Source organism: Thermobia domestica, chromosome 7, assembly GCF_964235325.1.
Source record: "Thermobia domestica chromosome 7, izTheDome1.hap1.1, whole genome shotgun sequence".
NCBI lineage: Eukaryota > Metazoa > Arthropoda > Insecta > Zygentoma > Lepismatidae > Thermobia > Thermobia domestica.
This window is the reverse complement of record NC_137460.1, coordinates 254,509,005-254,534,038: the sequence shown is the minus strand read 5'-3', so window position 1 is coordinate 254,534,038 and position 25,034 is coordinate 254,509,005. Positions and strand designations below refer to the sequence as shown.

General features: G+C 36.9%; 1 protein-coding gene across 5 annotated transcripts in view; it reads right to left on the bottom strand.

Annotated features, from left to right (window-relative positions):
* Positions 1 to 25,034, bottom strand: part of LOC145690836 (carcinine transporter-like) — a 109,323-nt gene that overhangs the window by 65,515 nt on the left and 18,774 nt on the right. The window contains exons 1-2 of one of the 5 annotated variants that reach the window (XM_081766173.1): positions 16,566 to 16,747; positions 7,116 to 7,204 (exon numbers count right to left, since the gene is read on the bottom strand). In XM_081766173.1, coding sequence (XP_081622299.1) covers positions 7,116 to 7,124 — 9 coding nt within the window. In that variant the 5' untranslated portion in view covers positions 7,125 to 7,204; positions 16,566 to 16,747. Of the gene's footprint in view, positions 1 to 7,115; positions 7,205 to 14,040; positions 15,064 to 15,937; positions 16,538 to 16,565; positions 16,748 to 25,034 lie in introns of those variants that run through there. The other 4 variants (XM_081766175.1, XM_081766177.1, XM_081766176.1 and 1 more) reach the window with 4 other exon arrangements.

Below are 25,034 nucleotides of genomic sequence, written 5' to 3'. Positions count from 1 at the left end.
TACGGTAATACGAAAGTTTACTGTAAAAATTTACTAGATTGTTTAATCCTATCCACTTCGTCACCTCAGCGAACAGGAACAAACTTACCTTGAACAGGTGACGTGGAAAAAATTAAAAGTTGCAGAGTAGTATCGCAAATGTATGCTGAACGTGTATTTAAACTGTACTAGTCCTGTAAACGGTTATTCTATTACGTGATTGACTGGAAATTATCCCAAAATCGTTCACTATATGACCATCATTCGTATCATCAGGCCGGTTGATCAGTTAGCCTGTATATTTACTATTAAATGTCAAGAAATCAAAATCCACAAAGTGAAAATATCATCCATCATTTTTTACATAACACACTATCTTCACACAAATATTCTAGCGTAATGATTAATGTACTAAAAATTTTATCATTACATAAATACAATCAATATCTCGTAGTAAAATTTACGACCGGGCACGTATATGCACGGGTGTCCTATTATTTATTCATACTCTCTATTATACACATACATCATTAATATTATTATTACGAACTTACATATATATTTATTAGTTTCTATAACGTCGATTTATTTTTCAGACACCCTATACTCTATCATTACGCTCAGGACTGTTCACAGCAGTCTTATTATACATACTAAGATCAACACATTATTCTAATATGTTAATCAACACGCGTGACATGAACCGATATCAGATTCTTTCAAAACTAATCATAGTATAATTCACTTTACGACTTCGGATTATATTGTATGCGATGAAAACTCAATATTCTTTACTACATGCAATCATATGTCAGAAAATGTAAAAAATGCGCTCATTCACAGAAAGCTACAGAAAGAGAGAATTTAAAACTGCAGCCTGACAACAAAATAATGCCATATAATTACACTCCAAGTTAATGGGAAAAGTAAAGTTTACTATTATTAATAATTTAATTACTGGACTATATAAATGACTGTGCTTTTCAGGAAAGTTAATTTACAATGTAAGTTATCTAAATATCTATTCGCGTGGGCCAAAACTAACATTTATTTATAATTAATCCCCAAAGAAGGGTCATTTTCGTGTTGACCAGTTAACTAAGTATCGGAATAACAAAATCCTAGAGGCGAATAGTTTTCAACTCGGCAATAGATGGCATTAATAGTACGAGAACTGACTTTGCACTAGTAAATAAAATTTTTATTTTGTAATTGATAACTATAAGCAGTATACTATGTAATTACGGTACGGAATTGCTATGAAATTACATTGCTAATTAATTTGCTTATTCGAACTGACCAAAAGAGATGAACAATTACACGACAATACACTGTCTGTGAATAAATTGGTTATATATACTCACACACAACACACTAAACTACACACACGCACACTACATTACACATAAACCAAGAAAGCAAATATTAGTACATATTACTACACATGTTAATCAGTACATTACACAACTCAATTATACGTAAATCAAACAATCACTAAATTTCACCATATTCATAATCGGCACTGAAAACTTGGAAAAAGAACGTAATAATCCGGGCCAAATGGCCCTTCTGTGAACTAAATCATGTTTTCAGTTTGAAATTATAGTCAATGCCCCAGGAAGAACATATTGAAACTATTAATGGTAAGGGTCCCTTTCCTGAAGAGAAAAGAGCACTTTCTGATTCCTTATTTAGCCCATAATGTGTTGGAAGCTCAGGAATAGGGAGAGTCCCTGTTCTAATTTACACTGACATTATGATAATAAATTCAACTGGAAAGAACTCTACTCCTAGCGCCATGTTAAAAAACCATTTACTATATACACAAACAGAAGCTATGTTAGGACAGACCTATCGTAACCTAACAGGAATTTTTTGAGGATGACATGAGTTATCAGGAAAACATTAATTTTCAAACTGGTTTTGAAAAAGAAAATCACACACTACCATGAACCCTGTCCATCACTTTTAAAGTTTACGAACATGGTGTCACTGAACCCAATCCTTATTTTAGATTTTTTTGACTGTTTTTACTACATAATTTTACTGTTCAACAAGCCTTCCTGCTTCCAACAAATTTATTTCTAAAATGAAACTGATTTTACCATAATAATGCAGCTTTTTGGTTCAAATATCCAAAATTTGAAAGCGCCGGTGTTGTGGCTTGGTGCTTGTCCAGATCGAGAATGACAAGAAACGTGCCTTAAAACGAGAGCGTCGGAAATAGTCTCAATCAGGAAAAAAGGGTTTTGGTGGCGGAAAAAAATAAAGCGAATAGAAAATTGTAAAACTGGATAAAACCAGATTTTTGGGAGGATATTGACATCTCAGAGGGACGAAGGGGGTCTAAATTATCCTGCCAAATATCAGATTGGTGGATAATTTTAAGAATTTCTATCCAATTGCGGGCCTATGTTTTCCTATAGCATTAAAGTGTATAATTTTAATACTCATCCATTTGAAATGCCCATATACAGGGTTTACATTAGAATAATGTATAAATAAATATATTATTCCCCAAAATATAATTCCTACTCGGTTATTCAAAGCTTCCACATTAATTTAGGTTTGAATAAGAAACAAATGAATATACTACATGGACCGAAGGATATATATCTTGAAAAATCTACAATATACAGTATGTCCAAAAAATATTGGGCCTCTCCAAACAAAAATTTCATTATCCCGACTGTAATGGTACATTACAACATTTGCTGCTTTATTTGTGTTTTCTAAAATTTTAGAAAGATTGCAGAACTAAAATAAATGATTTCGTACTCCTCTTAAGTCAACCGAAGACCTATTAATATATATATATCTTGCGTCCGTTATATATTATATTATTATGCGTCAATAATAATAATAATAATAATAATAATAATAATAATAATAATAATAATAATAATAATATGTAGCAGTAGTAACATCATTGAAAATAATTATATTGTCTATGTAGGATACTTGAAGAGAGTACTTGAAACTACACACAGGATTTGGCTCGATTTGCCTCAGGGGCCGCGGTGGCTCAGTGGTAGAGCGTTCACCTCTGGTGCTAGGGGTCTCGGGTTCAAACCCTGCTCCCGCCAAGTGAACTTTCTGGCGGACAAACACCGTGTGCGTGGGTTTTCTCGGGGTTCTCCCGTTTCCTCCCACTTTCTTCATTCCACCATTTCATTCATCTCTCATCTTCACCGTCTCCTTTAGCCTAACCGGCATAACCGTGGGACGTAAAACTCAAAAATTTCATTTCATTTCATTTCGATTTGCCTCAATTCGACTCGAAACTTGACATAAATTCGGCTCGAGTTGGAGGAAATTTTTCGGGCCGAGTTGTCGATTCGAGCTCAAAGATGTCAATTTCGAGTCGAGTCAAGTTTTAAAGAAAACTTGCTCGAACTCGATCTTGCCCATCTCGAAAAGGTGGAATAATAAACTATGAATTATACGAAATGAATTGACGATGTACAGAAGTATGGAAGTTTCACCTTAACGATGTGTTGTTTGCTCGGAAAATAACAAGATGACAAGGTTCTTCTTCAAACCGCCTTGGAGTATTGAGCTAATGTTTTGTGTTTCACAAATAGCAACGCTTTTCTAAATGCTCTGGAGCGGGCACATTTTTGTTCGATTTTGAACTTCCTGACTTAATTATCTGATGTGTTGCTTATTTTATTATTTATTTATTTATTTTAATTTGTGATTGTTCTATCTTCTATTCCTAATGATTACAATCTTTGATTGTTCCTTTTCTGTTCTTACTTATTTTCATTTGTTAATCTTTTTTCTTTTGTTTTCATGTATTTCAATTTGCAATAGTTTTTGTTATTATTTTTCTTATTGATTTCAATTTCATTTTGTTTATGTTATTATTTTCTTTCCTTTACTATAACTTTTGTTAGCTAATCTTTTGTTTCGTTTTGTTCTTAGTTGTTTTATTTTCCGGTTATTTTCATTACTGTTTTTGTGAAAGTGAAACATTTCTTAAGGTCTTCTCCTCTAGTATTAATTGCAATTGTTTGTATTTATTTTAACTTGAGTTTTGCTGTCCTTAGTTGACACTTGTTCTGTGTCTTCCCTCCCTTATAGTGAAAGCGTTTTTAGGATGAATCAAGTGATTGACAGGTAGACCGTGTGAAAATGCACGACACCTGCAGAATGATTAATTTAATAAAGAGAACCGTGTGAAATTGCTCAATAATGAGCACCGTGCGAAATTGCACTGTGAGAAACTGCACTTCACCTATCAACACGGCGATCCAATTGGAGTGCCGAATAAGATGGCCAAGCATGCTGTTTCTTCTTTTTACTATTATTTTCATTATTTGTTGTCCTTCATTAGCTTTCTTTAATACGTCGTCATTCCTTTTCCTTTCGGTCCATAGTATGCACAGCATTCTGCGCCAACACCACATTTCAAATGCTTCCAGCTTGGATATATAAGTTTTTCTCAATTGTCCATGTCTCTGATCCGTAAAGCGCTACGCTCCATACCAGAGTCTTAATAAATCGTTTTCGAACGTCCAACGACAATATTTTGATGTTAGCGTCCTCTTTTCCTATTGAATGCTGGTTTAGCATGCTCTATTCTTAAACTTGAACTTAGCACACTAAAAGTAATCCATTAAAACGACGCCGTAGTTCTGAGTTACATGTAGCTTCAGAATTAAATTCAAAGGGACTTATAGTAGGGTATTGAATACAAGATGCTAACTAATAAAAGTGATTCGCAGTTGAAAATAATTTGAAGAACGTTAGAGTAGTTAATTTTAATTTTGAAATAGGAGATGACGGCTTTATACCACTATCATCATCATCATAGGTATTCTGCCATTATTGGCAGGTCACTTGCCGCAACTGAGAAGCTTCCATGTTCCACGGTCTCCCGCTAACCTCTTAGTCTTCACGTATGAATTTATGTTTTGATATCGTCCATTAATTGTAGTCTACTTCGCTCCCCTCCCTCTCTTTCCTGCCACCATTCCCTCTAGCATGTCCGTCATGATACAGTTTCTTCTTAGCCAATGTTCCAATCAGTTTCTCTTCCTCTTCTTAATAACATCTAAAATTCTTCTTTTCTCCCCACCATTTCTAACACCCTCTCATTCGTTTTTTACTCGACGCAGCTAATTTTCTTCATTCTTCTCCACACTCACATGTCGAAAGCTTGTAGGCGTTTCTTATCATTTTTGCGTAATGTCCATGTTTCTGCCCCACATTACAATGCTTCACACGAAGCATTTTATGAGTGTTTTTTCTCAACTCTTTAGTCAAGATCCCACAAAATAGTATTTTCTTCCTTGTAAAGGCTTCCTTCGTCATTCTTATCCTTGCTTTTATTTTACGTTCACACTCTTTCGGAATGAAAAACAATAAAAATTCTGAATGAAATAAGAAAAAAAGACTTGAAAAAGAAAGCAATTTACAAAAGTATATTCAAGGATACCTCTCTACATTCTGTTCCGCTTGTAGGAGTAGTGCAAAGTTAAAGGATTTATGATTAAGACTAATGCGTTATAGTGCCAAAACTAAAACTATAGGAATACAAAGGATATTTTTACGTTAATGCCTAGACAAAATCATTCAAGAATATTGTAAATTTCTTCCTTTTGTAGGGGTAGGTAGAGCTATGTAGAGTAAATTAGAGTCCGGAATCGGCTCCGTTTTTATTATAAAATACAACACTATTTGCAGAAATATTACAATATTTTCTCTAAAGTGAGGTAGAGAAAAGATAACCAGGGTCGTACAGCCTTAGGGCAGGGTCTCTGAAGAGCTCCAGGCAAGCTAAGGCGGGAGGAAGGGAAGCTTAGAGCTCAGTGCAAGCTAAGGCGGGAGGAAGGAAAGCCTAGAGCTCCGTGCAAACTAAGGAGAGGGGAAGGAAAGCCTAGAGTTCCGTGCAAACTAAGGCGGGAGGAGGGGAAGCCTAGAGCTTCTTGCAAGCTAAGGCGGGAGGAGGGGAAGCCTAGAGCTTCTTGCAAGCTAAGGCGGGAGGAAGGGAAGCCTAGAGCTCCGTGCAAGCTAAGGCGGAAGGAAGGGAAGCCTAGAGCTCCGTGCAAACTAAGGCGGGAGGAAGGGAAGCCTACAGCTCCGTGCAAACTAAGGCGGGAGGAAGGGAAGCCTACAGCTTCGTGCAAACTAAGGCGGGAGGAAGGGAAGCCTACAGCTTCGTGCAAGCTAAGGCGGGAGGAGGGGAAGCCTAGAGCTTCTTGCAAGCTAAGGCGGGAGGAGGGGAAGCCTAGAGCTTCTTGCAAGCTAAGGCGGAAGGAAGGGAAGCCTACAGCTCCGTGCAAACTAAGGCGGGAGGAAGGGAAGCCTACAGCTCCGTGCAAACTAAGGCGGGAGGAAGGGAAGCCTACAGCTTCGTGCAAACTAAGGCGGGAGGAAGGGAAGCCTACAGCTTCGTGCAAGCTAAGGCGGGAGGAAGGGAAGCCTAGATCTCCCTGCAATCTAAGGCGGGGGGAAGGGAAACCTAGAGCTCCGTGCAAGCCAAGGCGGAAGGATGGGAAGCCTACAGCTCCGTGCAAACTAAGGCGGGAGGAAGGGAAGCCTACAGCTTCGTGCAAACTAAGGCGGGAGGAAGGGAAGCCTAGAGCTCCGTGCAAGCTAAGGCGGGAGGAAGGGAAGCCTAGAGCTCCATGCAATCTAAGGCGGGGGAAGGGAAACCTAGAGCTCCCTGCAAGCCAAGGCGGAAGGATGGGAAGCCTACAGCTCCGTGCAAACTAAGGCGGGAGAAAGGGAAGCCTAGAGTTCGGTAGCAAACTAGAAGCTTTTGGGTTGGTCTTCTTCTAGAGCTCCACTCAAGCTAGAACAGGTGAGTCCAATCGTAGACTAGTGAATGTCTGTTAAATCTTCTCCATTATATAGGCGCTGCGTGCGGCAGTGCGCTGCTGCTCCTTTGTCGTCTTGAGACTTGTAGGTGGTGGTGGTGGTGATCGATCGTCTGCTTCTGTAGTAATCCAACATGAGGTGTAGTTCTCCATTATAAATACATATGGTTGTTGTTTACAAACAGGATCATGTGATGTTCATAAACACACGCATGTGGTACATTATAATATTTAGATGAAGAGCACAATTTTTACTAAATTAATATTGGCTTATTGTAGATTTTTTTGTGTAAATAGAAATACACTTACTTGTGACATGTCGCCGTCCCAAATAAATCAAACGTCGTTGTCCTTTGGTGTTTCTCCAGCAGAAATGATCAAGCACTCATAAGGTTCACCTGTTCCAAATAAATAAATAAATAAATAAATAAATAAATAAATAAACTATAATATTGCTAGCTTTCAACGGGAAAAAGCCTAAAAGTAATATGTGATAGTAGTATGAGGGTCAGTTGAGGACATTTTTGTGCCCCTGGTTCCTTGGCCCAGGGGTCATGATCCAGAGGTACCTGGGACCACACCCTCAAAATTTTGGCAATCGGTTCTTTGGCTCATCTCTATAAATTTCATGCCTGATTTTCTAAAAATAATATAAAATTTATCATGTTTCTTTTGCTTGCTTTTCATAAGTGAAAGGAGATAATAAAATACAATCATAGATACTGTTATTCTACAACAGAAAATATGAATATGAAGAATTTTCAATGATGCCATCCATTGAAACTACAGTGTTGCCAGAATAACATCTGAGTAAATTCAACTGCATTTGATTACATATCATGTTGTCTTGGAATCCTGTGAAGTACTTTTTAAATAATAGTTGTATTTAGTTTGTAATACACAAAAGAGTATTAACATACAGTTATTAAAATTAAATAATAATTCTTCAGGTTCATATTTTCTGTTGTAGAATATCATTATCTATGATTGTGATAAGTTGTATTTCATTATCTCCTTTCACTTATGAAAAACAAGCAAATGAAAAATAGTAAATTTTGTTTCACTTTCCGAATGTCAGACTCTTAAATTTTAGCATTCCTAAAACTAAAAGTTTGGTATGGTAGTATAGGATCACGGCATGTACCACTATAAGTTTGGTGATGCATCTAGTTAGCTTTTATAGGTAAAAAGTTGCTAAATGTGCAAAATTTTGAGATTTTCCATGCAATTTATTTCCTTTATTACGCACTATGTTTATATAGATCAGTATAGGGGTTCATTTCCTTTCATAAGATACAGATACTTTGACGTAGCTGTCTAAAAGTTTGTGAGATGTACATTGCACCACCCCTTATATTTGGGAATTTTAAAAAAAGAAAATTTGGTAAATATTCTCTAAGACTCGAACATATATTTTTGTAAATTTGGTTTGTACTTTTTGTTCCCTTCTATGGGTAAAAAAAAAAAAAAAAAAAAAAACTGCTAAAGTGTTAGTATTGCCATGTGCTTACCACATGGTCGGTTATTTACCAAATTTGTCTTCTTTGAAGACGCATTATTACATTATATGGAAATACGGTTGAGTAGAGTGGTATATTTTCTTTTATGAAGCATGCGTACGTTAATGCTACCTTGTCAAAACTTAGGAACAGGGGGTTGGCCCATCTTAAATTTAAGAATTGCCAAAAAAATAAAAATTGGCAAATGTTCTTTAGGACCCAAGTATACTTTGGATGGTTCATATTCATCCTTTACATAAGTGAGACATTGTGAAAATTTAAATTTCGAGGATTTTGACAATATCTAAAATGAGGAATTTTATTATATCATATGGTCATATGGATGAGTGTAGGATATAGTTTAAGATCATTGGTGGAAAGTTATCTTTGCTAAAATCTGATTGGTTGATCTGTATCTGTAACTCCAAATTTTGGGCTTGAAACCTGATAGATAATTATTGTAACCTATTGATATAGATTAGCAATTTCAGTTACCTATTCATCCTACATGAAGGAGCAAATTTATCGCTCACTATTGGGCCTAGTTTTTAATCCCAAATACTGAAAGCTGTGGGAAAACCTGAAAGAACATGCTTGTGTATTCGAAGGAAATCGAGGGGGCGCGGTGGCTCAGTGGTAGAGCGTTCACCTCTGGTGCTTGGGGTTCGATCCCAGCCCCTGCCAAGTGAACTTTGTGGTGGACAAACACCGTGCTCGTGGGTTTTCTCGGGGTTCTCCCGTTTCCTCCCACTTTCTTCATTCCACCGTTTCACTCATCTCTCATCATCACCGTCTCCTTTAGCCTAACCGGCATAATCGTGGGACGTAAAACTCAAAGATTTCATTTCGAAGGAAATCGAATAAGGAAAGTTATCTGGGAACGATTTCTAAAACAAATCGGGGGCAGAAGTAATGCACCCTTCGGTCTTTGGTGATCTTTGGTCTATCCAGAGAGGATGATTAGGAAGCCTCGAAGAAAATATTCGGCATGTTACATAAAAATAAAACACCTTTTTAAAATTAAATTTTCGTGGAACATATTTCTTAAACTGAGGAAAGGGTAAGTTAGCCTATCGCTAATTCAAGGTTGTAACCCCAAGATGTACTGATAACATGAATTCCCTTTAAAAGTCTGTGCAATACTTTTTGTCGAAATAAAATAATTTTCGTATAGATTATCCTGCAAAATCGTTTTGTATGAAAATATTCAAACATGCAATATGGGGTTGATTTTTATCTCCTTTCACCACCTTTTCTTCCTGGATTGCAACTTCAGACAACAGTTAGACATATTTGCTTAAGGCAGTTAGAAGTTTTGTTAAAATCGATTAAGTTTTATGACAGTTATCATGAAACCGTCAGATGGACAAATGAACAAACATAGAAATGCCAATCGAATCGAATGATACAAGCTTCACTAACGCTTGCTTCAGTTTAGGAGGAAATTCGACAATTCAAATTACAAGTTCTCTTTAAACAAAACTAGTCAGCTTTCATTGAATTATTTCCATTTGTTGACGTCTGTTTGTTTCTTTCTGTTTTAAATATTATTCATAACTCCAAATTGTAACTGTAAGAATCCATTCAATAAGTCCGTGGGATGACACAGAGATGGCGTAACTAGACTTTTTTCCATATGATTTTTATTTAGTACTAACCTGCAATCGATACGTGTATACATTTGACAGCAATCTGACTATTGATTCGTGAGTTATAGCTTTTTGTGTGAAGCAACTTGTGTTAGTGCAAAAACAATGGACAAAAGTGAATTTTGAGTTTTAATAGAGCATTGCTTTTTGATGAAAAAAACTACAGTGGAAACCAAACAATGCACAGTGGGCCAGAATTAGAATCTGACTGGAAAAAAGTAGTTTTGGCAACTACGTCTAATCTACATTCGAACAGCACAGTTGTGTTAAGTAATAAATAAGGTTTCTTGCTGCGTATCAGTAAACACGGATAACAGCATATAGTGACGGCAGCAGCACTTCAAAATTGATAGTTCATTATCTGTTTTATAGCGCGCTGAATTGGGGTAGTATGAACGTAAGGTTTGCGGTTTAATTGCGCATGTGAAAAGGCAACGAACGATCGCAAAATAAGCTATGAGTAAAGGTATGTATATGTACTTGCTGTTTGACTAAAGTTTTGATTGATTGGTTTACGTTGCTGTTCTGTAGAAGCATTTCTAGAGAGTCGAAGTATTCACGTATTGAAGAACTGCTATTGGAAATTGAAATTGAGATTTACAAATGTACGTTCATGTCTGTATTGAGATCTTTCGTCATGATGTAGTTTGATATATGTATTTCGAAATACAGTTGTGATCTACTGCCCGTTCTTGCCCGATTTTTATATTTATCGTCTTTTCAAAGTTAGGTGTAGCGAGCCGGATACGCTCTTCGTGACGTGAAGAACCTGTACGAGGTATTGCGTTCTAAACCATCACTTTATAATTATGATACGAACAGTTATGGAATGTAAAGTCTTTCTGTGGATGTTCTTCGCAGTGTGAGAGTGACTTTAAGTGCCTTCAAAGTGATTTCGAGAAGCGTTGGAAGCTGTGTAATAGAATGACTGATAAATTTTTATCCAAATAAAATGATTGATTGGAACTTGGAAGGACATATTAAGTTCTCTGATATAGTATTTACTGGTTTCAAAACGATCTCTTGAAGCCAAGAGCATAGGCCTTTGACAAGCAAATTAGGCAGACCTAGTAAACTCTTCGAAGATCCGGAAACAAAGTCGAGGAAAAAACTTGTACAACCACTCGTTACAAAGCATTCTGAGTAAAAACTGGTGTTGGCTACCCAATGTTCATTGAGAGCTGCTGGAAAAAGAGATGCCGCGGTTGTATTAGGAGAAATCACTCAAACGACACCTAAGGGAGCAACGAAAATCGAAAAGGCTTATCATTCGCCAAAATTCTCTTAAACACTTATTCTCCGGATGAAGTCGTGGCACTTATTATAGATAACAACTTAACAAAAAGACAGTATGCAAATTTGAGACTAGGTGCAAAGCAGAACATTGTGACATATATCCGTCGTATAAAGTGATGTGGGAAGCAAAATTAAAGCGTTATCCCAGAGAAAAGAATATTATAGTAACTGACACGTCAGCCGAAGATAATTTACAAGCAATAGTAAATCAGACAATTGAGCGCATCGTGATTTTAATGAAGATTATATTAAACAGTGCATCAAAGATGGAGACATAATGAAATTAGTGTGTGAGTGGGGTTGCGATGGAAGCAGTTGTCATAATGTATACAAGCAGAAAGTTCAAACAGAAGATAAATTGAACTAGTGGCTCAGATATTTTTGCTATCTCCTTCGTTCCCTTACAGTTGTATTCAACATCATATAGGGAGGTTGACAAAGCAATTTTGTAGCAAAATCCCTAACCATCGTCGCCTAGATTTTGTCGACCAATTAAATTATTGTACCAGAAAAGAGAACTGAACTGTCGAGAAAAGAGGTATGTTCAATGGAAACGCAAATACGTAATTTAAAGCCTACTGATGTACCAATTCAGGAAAAGGAAGTAAATGATATCCCTAAACTTGTGTTCACAATGGTGAATGGGAAGATGTGAAACTCTGTTACAGAAATTTCCTCCTCAAACGTACTCCTCGAAGGCACTTAAAGTCACTCTCACACTGCAAAGAACATCCACAGAAAGAATTTACATTCCATAACTGTTCGTATCATAATTATAAAGTGATGGTTTAGAACGCAATACCTCGTACAGGTTCTTCACGTCACGAAGAGCGTATCCGGCTCGCTACACCTAACTTTGAAAAGACGATAAATATAAAAATCGGGCAAGAACGGGCAGTAGATCACAACTGTATTTCGAAATACATATATCAAACTACATCATGACGAAAGATCTCAATACAGACATGAACGTACATTTGTAAATCTCAATTTCAATTTCCAATAGCAGTTCTTCAATACGTGAATACTTCGACTCTCTAGAAATGCTTCTACAGAACAACAACGTAAACCAATCAATCAAAACTTTAGTCAAACAGCAAGTACATATACATACCTTTACTCATAGCTTATTTTGCGATCGTTCGTTGCCTTTTCACATGCGCAATTAAACCGCAAACCTTACGTTCATACTACCCCAATTCAGCGCGCTATAAAACAGATAATGAACTATCAATTTTGAAGTGCTGCTGCCGCCACTATATGCTGTTATCCGTGTTTACTGATACGCAGCAAGAAACCTTATTTATTACTTAACACAACTGTGCTGTTCGAATGTAGATTAGACGTAGTTAGCAAAACTACTTTTTTTCCAGTCAGATTCTGATTCTGGCCCACTGTGCAATGGCTTGATAAACATTATCTGAACTCTGCGCCATCGAGACAAATGGTAGAGAAGTGGATTGCTCAATTTAAACGTGGTCGTACCAGCACAAATGATGCAGAGCGTAGTGGACGCCCAAATGAGGCTGTTATTCCAGAAAACATAAAAAAAAACACAAATTGGTTAAGAACGATCCCAAATTGAAGGTGCGCGAGCTAGCTGACGTTGTAAAGATATCAGATGGTAGTGTTTTTCCCATTTTACACGAACATTTGGGCATGCGAAAGCTCTGTGCAAAGTGGGTGCCGCGTGAGCTCACAGTCGACCAAAAACAACAACGAATCGATGCTTCAGAGGAGTGTTTGGTGCTGTTAAACCGCAATAAAAGGGAATTCTATCGTCGATTTGTGACAATGGATGAAACATGGCTTCACTATTACACACCAGCATCCAAAAGACAGTCCTGAGTGGACAGCCGTCGACGAACCGAATCCAAAGCGAGCAAAGACGCAACAGTCGGCCAGTAAGGTGATGGCGTCTGTATTTTGGGATGCGAACGGAATAATATTCATCAACTATCTCCAGAAAGGAACCACCATCAACAGCGACACTTACTGTGCACTTTTGGATCGATTGAAGACTGAAATCGCAAAGAAACGGCCACATTTGCAACGAAAAAAAAGTGTTGTTTCACCATGACAATGCACCGTGTCACAGATCGATGAAAATGATGGCAAAATTGAATGAATTGGGCTTCGAATTGCTTACTCACCCACCATATTCTCCAGATTTAGCCCCCAGCGACTTTTTCCTGTTTTCAGATCTCAAGAGAATGCTTGCTGGAAAGAAATTTAAGTCCAATGATGTCATCGCTGAAACTGAGGCCTATTTTGACGAGAAAGAGAAATCATACTATAAAAGTGGCATCGAAAAGTTGGAAAATCGCTATACTCGTTGTATCGCTCTCGAAGGCAACTATGTTGAATAATGAAATCGAGTTTTATCAAAATTTTGTTCTTTTCTTACTTATCCTACAGACATATTGAATGACCTGTTATAATACATGTATTTACGAATTTTCACTGGGTATTCATTCAAACGTTATTTCTTTTCTTTTCTCTTGATCTACAATTTCTGTGAATCTGAAATCCCTAGACTTCCTATTATTGCAAGTAAACTTTACCTATATTATGCGCAGTAGCGGCTCTGGCGGGAAGTCACGTTAGAAAAAATCAAAATTGTATCAGTATATTGAAGTTTTAGGTCCCTTTTCAGCAACGAGGTTATATAAGAGGCAAAATTACATTTTAAAGTAGAATCTAAATTACCATAATGGTTGAAATTTTAACTCTCCCACTGGTTACTGAACCTAGAACCTCACGAACCAAAAGCAAGAAAAGAAAGCTTACCTGATGTAATACTTGCATGCAGCTATCTGAAGTAGGGATGGCCACATTTTCCGGAAAAACTATTTTCCGTTTTTCCGGAAACCGGAAAATTGAAAACGGAAGACGGAAAATTTTCCGGAAAATTGGAAAACGGATAATGTGATTTCCGGAAACCGGAAAACTGTTTTTCCGGAAATGGCCATCCCTAATCTGAAGACGTATAAAGAGTTTCTCCTTTTGCTTATAATGACAAACTTTAAATTATTGGGTATACATTCATATTGTATAGATTGCACTTTTGTATTGCTTTAACAGTTTGAATTTCAGAATACTTTTTTAAAAAAAGCTGGCACGATATACAGCGGTAGCATAAATTATTCATTCATTTTGAAAAGGCTATATTTCCAGAAGTATTATATGTACACACATGCAGAGGCGGATCCAGGACCGACTTCCGGGGGGTGGTAAGTTGTCATACTGCTACTTTTCAGGGCTCGAAACTTTGGGATGGGTTATATATATATATATAAAAAAGTTTCCTCTTCTGTGGGGGGGGGCGATCGACCCCCCCTGGATCCGCTCCTGCACACATGAAATATAACGTAAGACGGTGTTACTTTTCACATCAGGGGTTACTTTGCACAAAATATGAAAAGAGTTTCACAGTCCTCTGTCGGCAAAACCATGAACAGAAAAGAGGAAATTTCAACTGGAACCGTAAGATAGAACATCTAACTGTACCGGTATTTTGCTATAATGTTGGCGATTAACATCAGTTCTAATTACCGGGAGGGTTCATTGTTGTAGAGGTATGGAAAGCAGTCACTGTAAAGGTCCCCAAAATTTGAAAGATATCACGTACAAAATTTTCCGACAAAGTTAAGTTAGTTTCGTAGAATACGACTGTATATAATGGGACTTTGATGCAATAGTTGAAATTGAAAGTCATCAAAAAAAGTAAAACTGTGAGAAGGCAGTTTCAGCCTCTCCTCGTGGTTACTTTGAACCGGTCCAAAATACTGCTCATGTAGGAAATTATTACTACTGGAACTTCCTGCATTCTAAATTTAGGTAAATTTCCTATTTGGGAAGATACCGGAATGAATTTCTTGTAGGAAGATAAATTATGAAGAGTGGCGGATCCAGAAAAGTAGTTTGAGAGGGGCTTCACTCACAAAGACTTTTTTTTAATAGAAATCACTAGACTTTGAGGGGGCTTGCAGCTTATACGCATAGGGATGAGTAGCATTAGATTTTTTTAAAAAACAAATCATGCAATTTAGGTGGGTTTCAGCCTGAAAGTCCCAAATCCCGTAAATCTTCCACTAATTACGGTTGGGATGATATTCTTGGAAATAAGGAATAACCAAGGCAAATCAATTCACTGGGATTCTTTTTCTGTTCCTGAGTTGGCATTTTTGTGGGACATATGCTAAACTATTAAAATGCGGTTCCTGTGCCGCTACCAGAAAATACATAATTTTCTTTACAAATATCGATAATTCAAACTAAGTACTGATAGCGGTACCATCATTCTAATATCAATATTTGTAGACTGCATGCAGTTTTGTGTAGAAAGTAAAATGGATAAATACTGAAAGGAAAACATTGCACAGAAACGTTATGTTCGTATGTTGAACATACTTTTTGTATGTTGTGCAAAGTAACCCCAGCTATGGGGTTACTTTGCACAAAAGTTTATATTTCAATAACTATGGTCATACTAAATGTTTACTAATGAAATTGTATTTATGTTTTCCTTATATATCTAGCTATTATATGTTTAAAACACGGTGTTCTAAATTATTAAGTTTGTAGTTGCATGCGATTTTCTTTAAAATAGCTTAAATCTTGTGCAAAGTAACCCCTCTTACGGTATATCAAAAGATCCACAATCTCACTAAGTTTATACACTCACTACAAATGTTCAATTTATGCTCCTTTGGTGACACGACACACATCCAGACGATACTGGAGCTCATTCCGTATATTTTGTAGCATAGTCCTGTCAATTGTCTGCACTGTAGCACTGATGCGTTCTTTGAGCTCGACTAAGGATAACGGTAGTGGAGGTAAGTACGTAAACAAGGTTCTTAACCCGCACAGGAAGAAGCCGCAGGGCATTTAATCAGGAGATCTGGCGGCCAGGTGCTTTCCACTATACAAGCAACAAGTATCCTTTTATTGCCGCTGTTTACATGGCAGTTTTTTTCCATACTCTTTTCTGAAAGCGCGTTCCACAGCTATAACAGACGAACATCTCTCATATTCAAACACACGAAAACTTTTTTGTTGTTTTCCCTACATTTTCGAACGTTTGTCAAGTCAAAATCGCCACTTACTAATAATTAAATGAAAAACATACTAGTCGTCGACAGCTACTAACCACACACTGCCTCACCCGATCAGAAAGATAACGGATTTGTGCTGCCACATAGTATAAACTTGGTGAGTTTGTGGTTCTCTTCATATATATTTAATGTGTGTGCGTGTAATACTTTTGAAAATATAGCCTTCCCAAAACGGATGAATCATTTATACTATACCTGTATAGTAAAAGCTCGTGCTTTAGGCCAATATCTGAACATCTAACCAACCGCGGAGTTGAACCTAGGATCTTCCGTTTCTAAAGGTGAGAGTTTACTGTCCCTCCATGACCGCACTGTCAATAGTTTTCAGTCTCAATCTCTTTTACGCAGCTTGCAATACTTCCTCATAATTTGCTAAACTTTCCATTTCTTTCTGTTTTTTCCCTATATTTTAAGATTAGCTTTTTTCTTTTTTTTTTTTTATGCGATCAGATTCCACGGAGAATGTCGTAATACAGTGGCTTGAATGTTATATAATATTAAGAGACCACTTCTAGCAACAGCTCCACGTGTCAACTTCGGCATCATTACTTAAAAAAACAAGATGTCCTTGGGTATATGAATTCCTCTAAGCCACAGATTTAATTTGCTCCCAGTCTTTTGTTTTATCACACTTCTAAGAACTTGGAAAAATAAATAAATAAGAATAAAAAAGATTAAAAATCTAAGCGTGTACTATCTACAAGATGATATTAATGAACACTTTGAACTGCTTTTTTTTTTTTTTTTTTTTTTTTTGTAGACGTGAAACGAGAGCGCTGTTTATAAATTTACAACTCTCGGTCACTTAATGATATTCAGTACTTTCGCCATATTTCCTTTTTCTAACCAATTTGATTTATAAAGGGATTACTTTTCTGTTTCCTGTTTTCTTTGAAATGGTCTGGAATTTTAATGTTTGATTTCACTCATTTAAATATGTCTTACTTCGTAAAAATTAACTTTTGTTGTATGATTTTTAATAGTTAATAACAAATTCAACGTAAGTGTTATTGAAATTATGTACGATGCAGGACCGTGCCGTGGAAAATCAGCGCCCGGGGCGAGAGTATACGACGGCGCCCCATACATATATTCCAAGCAATTTTTCTTATCTTTTTTCCTTTTTTCTCCCGAACTTTTCGCCCTCTTAGTTCGGCGCCGAGGGCCGTCGCCCCGCTGGCCCCCCCCACGGCACGGCCCTGGTACGATGCAAGTTTGTTTTGAGAAAGCAAGACATTTAATTAGACCAAACCCGTAACGTCAAGATTTGTGAGTTGGTCAGTGGATCATAGCTCAACAGTATGTGACCCACTGCGACCTACCAACCACCATGATCCACTTAGATCCATTAACCCACTCTGACCCACTCTATTTAGTCCATTGTAGACAGCATCTTTTGAACACTGGTGAATTTGTCTACGATTTTCTTTCAAGGCATCCATTTTTCTTCTTTTTTCATTTGTTTCTACTTGCTTAACTGAGATGAGCATATCTAAGTGTAAAAAGAACTTCAGCCACTTTTGGATATTGATATTTGTAACTGTAATAATGGCAATAGGATTTAGCTACTTGGCTTTCGAGACAAATGAATTTTACACTGTTACGTTGCCCTACTTTACCTTCTGAGACTCAAATTTCATCCTATTATCCACTGAAAAGTATCTGTAATTCAACCAGGAAATACTTACACATGATAATAAATAAATTGAAACTCATCGTAATGTTGCCTATGACAAACACTTTACCATTTTATATCATAAAGGTCAGATCCACTGGTATTGTAACAGAGCGGTGCTTGAGCAATTGACCGTAGAAATTCAAACTCCGATTAGTGATAATGTCACAATCTTATTTTATTACAGGTGTAAACTCTTTAGTCAATGGAGAGGAGGGCGTGGATCATGGGTAGAGTTCATGAGGATAGATTTTGGTAGGTGGTGTTTCAGAGTGGGTCACAATGGGTTGTGGGTCCAATGGGCCGTGTATAAGAGAGAATCAAGTTTTCATTGACTCACGCCATCTTTGGCTGGAAACCGTCCGTTGACATCTTCGAAACAGTCTCGACAATATTTACGACGACCTTCGAAGAATCAAACCGTCTTCCCCTTAGCTCCTTTTTCAGATAGGGAAAGAAAAGAGTCACACGGAGCTAAGTCTGAGTAGCATGATGAATGAGGCACACATTCAATGTTTCTGCGGGCAGATCTTGGATAACAATGTTGCATACGTCAGGCAACTGTCCTGGTGAAAGCGCAACCAGAAGGATGCAGTTCCGGTCATTTCCGTTGGATGTGTTTAGCAAGAACGTCCGAAACGGCCTTATAATACTCACCAGTAACCCTCGTATGCCGAGAGACTTCGTGTTTCTACACCATTGTACGGCAGTCGAAGAACAAAATGACCATCACGTTTACTACTGTTGACCGTCGCCTTCTTGGACGTCGGAGAATCAGGTGATTTCCGTACTGAGCTGGCTTGTTTGTTTTTAGGTTCGTAATTTTAAAGCCAAGTTCTTATCACTTGTAATGATAGAATTCAGGCATGTGTGCCCATGCTCCAATAGTAGACATTGAAGCTCCCTACGCACTTCCAGTTGCACCATATTCTGTTCAAGATACAGCTTTCTTGTCTCATGTTCAAGTAATCACGCTGAAATGAAAACGCATTGCCATGGGAAATATATAACATGTCTCAAAATCCGTCACTTACTTGTCGATCTTCACGAACTATCATTTCAGCTGTGTTAATAATCATTTCGTTTACTTATGTCGCGTTACTTTTTGAGAACATTGATGAATAATGTCATAGATAATGATATGCAAATTTAGAATTAAAGAATTAACATCCCTGTAATAAAATCAGTGGTAGTATTGTGGAGCTAATGTTTACCTATAACATGATTAACATTACCTGAATGCTAGATGATAAATGAAATATGCCTACATCAAAACAATTTTCTTTATTTACTTATTTACATGTCATGACTAATTCAAAACTTTATTCTAAAGCATTGTTATTGTAATATTCTGGAATTTAAAATTCTGTCACCCATTTCTGTCACCAGGAGAAAATCCAATTAGTTGTGACATCAGAATTTTTGCTAAAGTGACGAAGAGAAAACAATTAGCCTTAAGCATGTCTAGAACATACTTTACTCTTACAAATTTAAAAGACGAAGCATTCTTATTCCTATAAGTTTCGTGAGAGGTCCACCAAGCTACCAAGTAAAATTGAGCTTTAAGACTGTGATCGTAAACTCCCAGCAAGAATAAGATGGTAGCTGGGATGCTGAGACCCAAGACTAAGAACTAATGACTCTGTTAGAGAAACCAATGTTTACATACTTTTTCACTGGAGACTTTATTGTGGATCAAACGATTGCATACAGATCTGCATCTATATAATATTCAATATCAAGTACGGGCGTCTTTCAGAAGAGAAAAGTTCTATCTCGTTACGCAATTTGTGCTTTTGAGAACGTTCTTCTTAAATTATGTGTTAAAATTGCCTTCGCAAGCCTATCATTTGAATTTGAATATCACAACATAAAAATTAAACTTTTCCCTTGTTATACAATTAATAAACTTAAGTTCATGACACTGCTGTTACTAAATGAAGCACCTAAACTGCGAATCTTGTTTTGTTGTAGAAACATGCCCTTCTTTTAATTTCTTTAAGTATCGAATTGTTGTAGATTGTAGCAGAACATCATCATATGTATGCTGCAACAATCTACATAACAGATTTCTGCAAACGAACACAAAACTTAAAAGCAGAATATTGCTCTTCATGAATCGGTTCCATTTCATAAGTAGGTAACTGACAAACGGGTATGGTTGCTTGTACCCCGTGCACAAATGTCCAACAAGGAGGGTTGATCCGTTCTCATCATACAACGAAGTTATTTGAGCTAATTATCTTGGAATAAACCCGTGATCCTATTGTACTGTTACAAACGTAAGAAAACAACTTTCTTGCAAGTAAAGCCTTCTACAGGCAATAACAGACTAATATAGCAAACATCGGAATTACAATACGCTATGAAAGGCATCTATCTTATGTCCTAGGTTACGCGTGAAATCATGTAGTTTGAACTTCAGTTCATTAAAAAGAGAAAAATCTCGATGTAAATAAGCGAGCTATAACATAAAGATGGCATTGATACTCAGTATTATTACATTTCTGTTTAATATGTATAAAAAGTTTGAAAAATAATATTTAAACAAAGAAAGTTCTAAATGAGTTTACTTTCAAAGCCTGTTATATTCTTTGCAAAGGGGGCTCTCCCTCAAAACTAAACAGAAACATGTCCTATGCCAATTGAATTCTTAATTTGAGGGAGCCTTCCAGCGTTCGTGACCCCTGACCATGGGCTCTACCTGGTCGTTAGCCCCTACTAATTTTTCCGTCGTTATTCAGTTACAAAATATAAAGGAAAGAGTTAGGAAGTAAAATATGTTAACAGGTTGTTACATAGCGAACAAAAAAAAAAAAAAAAAAAAGGAAATTATACGAGGTGTTTCAGAAAAGTAATGAGACGCAACACAGTGCAGGAATTGACAAACCTGCTGTCACTTCTTTCAAACAGCAGTTAACTCTTGCCGTTAACTCGGAACAAATTTGAACTTGCTCCAGTTGCTACATCATCGTTGGCAGCCTCTGAAGTGGAGTCGTGTTTTTGAGCTGTGTTACTTAAGTGGGCAGGCAAAGTTTGAGAAATATTTTTCCATCAAATTTTGTGTAAAGCTTGGCGAATTTGCAACTATGACCTCTGACAAATTACAAAGAGCTTACAGAGAACATTCCCTACGCAGGACACAAACGTTCAAATGGCCCAAGTAATTTTTAGAAGGCCAAGAACAAGTCAAAGACAAATCTCGTGCAGGTAGATCTCCACCTCTGAAATGGATGACAATATGGTATGCGTCAAGTCTCTTGTGAGGTGAGATCGTCGAGTAATGGTGAAAATAGTCAGTAGTGAGTTGAACGTGTTTACCGTTCATTAAGTGCTAACACAGGATTTGGACATGAGGAAAGTGTACGCAAAGATGCTTGGAAAGAACCATGACACACGGTACTCTCCATCAATGAATTCTTGGAAGAAAAAGCATTTCTGTGGTAACTCAATCCCTATTCGCCGGACTTCAGTTCTGGACTTGCTTTTATTCTCCAAGCGCAAAATCCGCTTGTTGTTGGTACTTTGGATAATATCCAGAAAATTATAACCGACGAGCAGAAAGGAATTCCAGCAGAAGCTCTCCAGCACTGACACGAAGATTAAAGAGAACTTTTGATTGCTGTGTGACTGCCCAAGGCAATTATGTTCAAGGGGGTAACTTTGATTTGTAAAAATAATTAAATTCATTATTTAAAGAAAATTAGTCTCATTACTATTCTAAAGAAAGGTGCCTGCTTTGCACTAATCTCTCACTCAAACGCACGCTCACATCTTTTGGACTTCACCCTCACATGTTTTCGACTTCATGCTCATAACATAATCTCGAATAACCCTCAATTAACATTACACTCACACCAACACCTCGACATTATGCTCACATCATGATTTAAAATTCGCACTCACTCAACCTCGCAATTACTTCGTGAGGGTGAGGTCGAGTGAGCGTAAGTTCCGAACTTGCATACGCTGACCTCATGAGTTCGGGCATCTTCGATTCTAACACAGCTCCTAAAAGACGAATCTTGCAAATTGCAGGCTATTAAAGAGTCGAGTATGAAGAAATTGATGCTTTCAGTGTGATACTAACAACATTTAATGCTTAGGGAGATTCATTTACAAAAACCTCATTTATATATTTATCCTGGCTGTTTGTCCGTCTGTCTGAGAGACAAATAACATGGGCCTTATGCAGAGTCGTTTTGAGGTATGATTAGCGTCATACTAACGGCCTGACCACTGCAGGAAATATTTGTTAATCGAACTCTTTAGAATGACACTAATCACGCGTCTGAACGGCTCTGCATAAGCCCCTATGTGTCCTTCCGTCTTGGATAAAGTCAAGGACTACTTGAATTACCGTCAATTTTGGCCAAGATGCACGGAGACAAAAGTTTGTTAAAGGAGGAGATCCATTCACCGGAAGTAGTACAAACTAATCCTTTCTGTTTTTTTTTTTAAGTTGTGATCGTAGTGTTGTTATACAGGTGACTGACTGTGAAGACCAAACTCGCTGTCTGACATGTGTTTTGCCACCTTCATATCCGTTTAGGCCTATGTGTGATGACAAAAGCACTTACTAGAAAATACGTCAGACAAAACTTAGTTTACGGGGAGCTGAAAATCATAGACGTACCACTGTTATCACTTAACGAAACCTTACATGCAAGATTAACGGTTACCCATAACCTGTAATAACTATGTATATCGCTAGCACGATACATTCTACAATTGACAACTAGATTTTTTTCCTTTCAGTTTCTCGCATACGGTTAAGCTGTCTCCTAGCTAGTACAACTTTAAAATGATTGATTTTTATACACTTTGTTCTGTCTAATTCTAAAGGATTTTAACTGTTGCGGGAGACCTATCCTAAGATACATTCATGATTTCATTTCACAGAGTTCAGTCCTTTAAAGTACGTATAATATAGATTTCGTGGTGTAATTAGCGAGTTCAGATATAATAAAAACATTATTATTATTATTATTATTATTATTATTATTATTATTATTATTATTTTACTTGTCCTGTTTTTGTTTTAAAATTACTTTCCTCCTACTTATTTTGTTTAGGTTTTTATTCTTCTAGTCTTTTTGCGTCCTCTGTTTTAATATTTAAAATTTCTTGTTCAACTTCTTAATTTATAGAAGTTATCTGAAGCACACTTTTAGACAATTTTATCTTCAATTTGGGTCAATCCATCTGAAGTGGTCCAAAGATGGGGAAAATGGTTGCTCGACCATCTTCGAAAATTATAGAAATTGGAGTGTAATGAACCTTGTGTATAAGAAGGTCAATAACACTATTCACGTTGACGTATGTACATGTGTTCCTGAATGACGGCCATCTTTGTTGTCGGTGGAGTGTCATTTTTTGTAATTGCAAGCGTTTAAGAAAACTACAGTTGCTCAGCACGTACTTATCAGAAGAACTACAAACAAAAACGAATGTTTAGAGGGGAGAATGAGGTGCACGGAGAGCATACACTCTTGCTTCTAAATAAATATTCAGGGTTGCCTAACCAAGACATCAAATCACTACAAAAAGTACAGAAAATTACTTTTAAAGGGGCTGTATTTTGGAATGGCATAAAGTAGGGAGTTCATGAGTTTTGTGCTGAATACTATTGTATGTAAAGAGTCTGCAGAAATATCCACACCTACGATACTACTGGCACCATAGATTTATGGGTGTCCGCAAGTTGAAGTTTGTGATTTTGATGCCATGTTTGGGGCGTAATATTTCAGGAGAGAAAAGTGCTAAAAATGGCTGCTTAGGCCACAAAATAACTCTGAATGTGAATGAAATATTGCAAAAAAAAAAAAAAAAAAAAAAAAAAAAAAAAATCATGACATATTACATGGAGAAAAAAGTGAGGACATGGTAAAAACGCGAAGAAATCACGCGCGTGATGATGGTCGTATCCTGGAAAAAATTAAATGTTTCGATATGTTTCATGCTAGATCTCAAAAACTACGCATGGTTCACCAAATAGGCAACCTTTTGTTTGTGTTCAGTTGTGCAAAAGCTTGCGAGTGGCGTTTGTTCCATCTTTCTAGCTCCATGATCATTGCCACGTCTATATGGTAAGGAGGTTAGCTCCCCCTTGCACCCACGACACCCACGAACGGGACCGCGGCATTATGGAACTTAATGTATCAGCAAAGTATCATTGGAATCAAATCCCAGTTAGGGAAGTTAATGGGTTCACAAGGTTGCGTTACACCTATCTATCCTATCTTGGTGAAAATGGCGTATTTGTGGAAAATATTTAAAATGATTTTGTTTCCCTTCTCTTCTATAGCATTACAGCAATAACTTTTAGTAGCTGTAGTTACAACAAGTTCTCGCAATTACACGATTTAAGCAGTGTTGCAAACTTCAGCAATGTTTATCATATCTCTGGAACGGTTTGAGATATCGAAGTGCTGTAAACGACAAAATAATTTACACATCCATACAAACCATGCAAGAAACTACATATTATATTTATCTCAGCATTTTTTCAAAATAAACGTTTTCCAAAAAAAAAAAAAAAAAAAAAAAAAAAAATTAAAATCTTCAAACCCTGGTAACTTCGTTCCTATTCATTCGAAACAAGTCATACCATAACCATGGTATCCAACACTAAAGTACTTTCGATGTCCTGTGCATCTTCATTATGCTGAATTAGCGTTAGAGGCTTCCGAACTTTGGATGTTTGTGATACTATAACATCCTTAGTTTACAACACTGAATAATAAAAGTGGTATTTTAAGGTTACATTTGAGACGTTAATTTAAAATATGTAAGAATCTGACGTAGTGCCATTTGAAAAATATAAAATTTTATATTGGGTTGGCAACACTGTTTGATGAGTCTTTCTGTTTAATACATTCAAAGATGTCCCCCTTCTTATAGTTGCTTCGTGCCGAGTTTCGCTTTTCTCTCTCTTTTGATTTGTCCATTATAGCGGATGGTCAAGATAAATTGTTTACTCTGTAGAC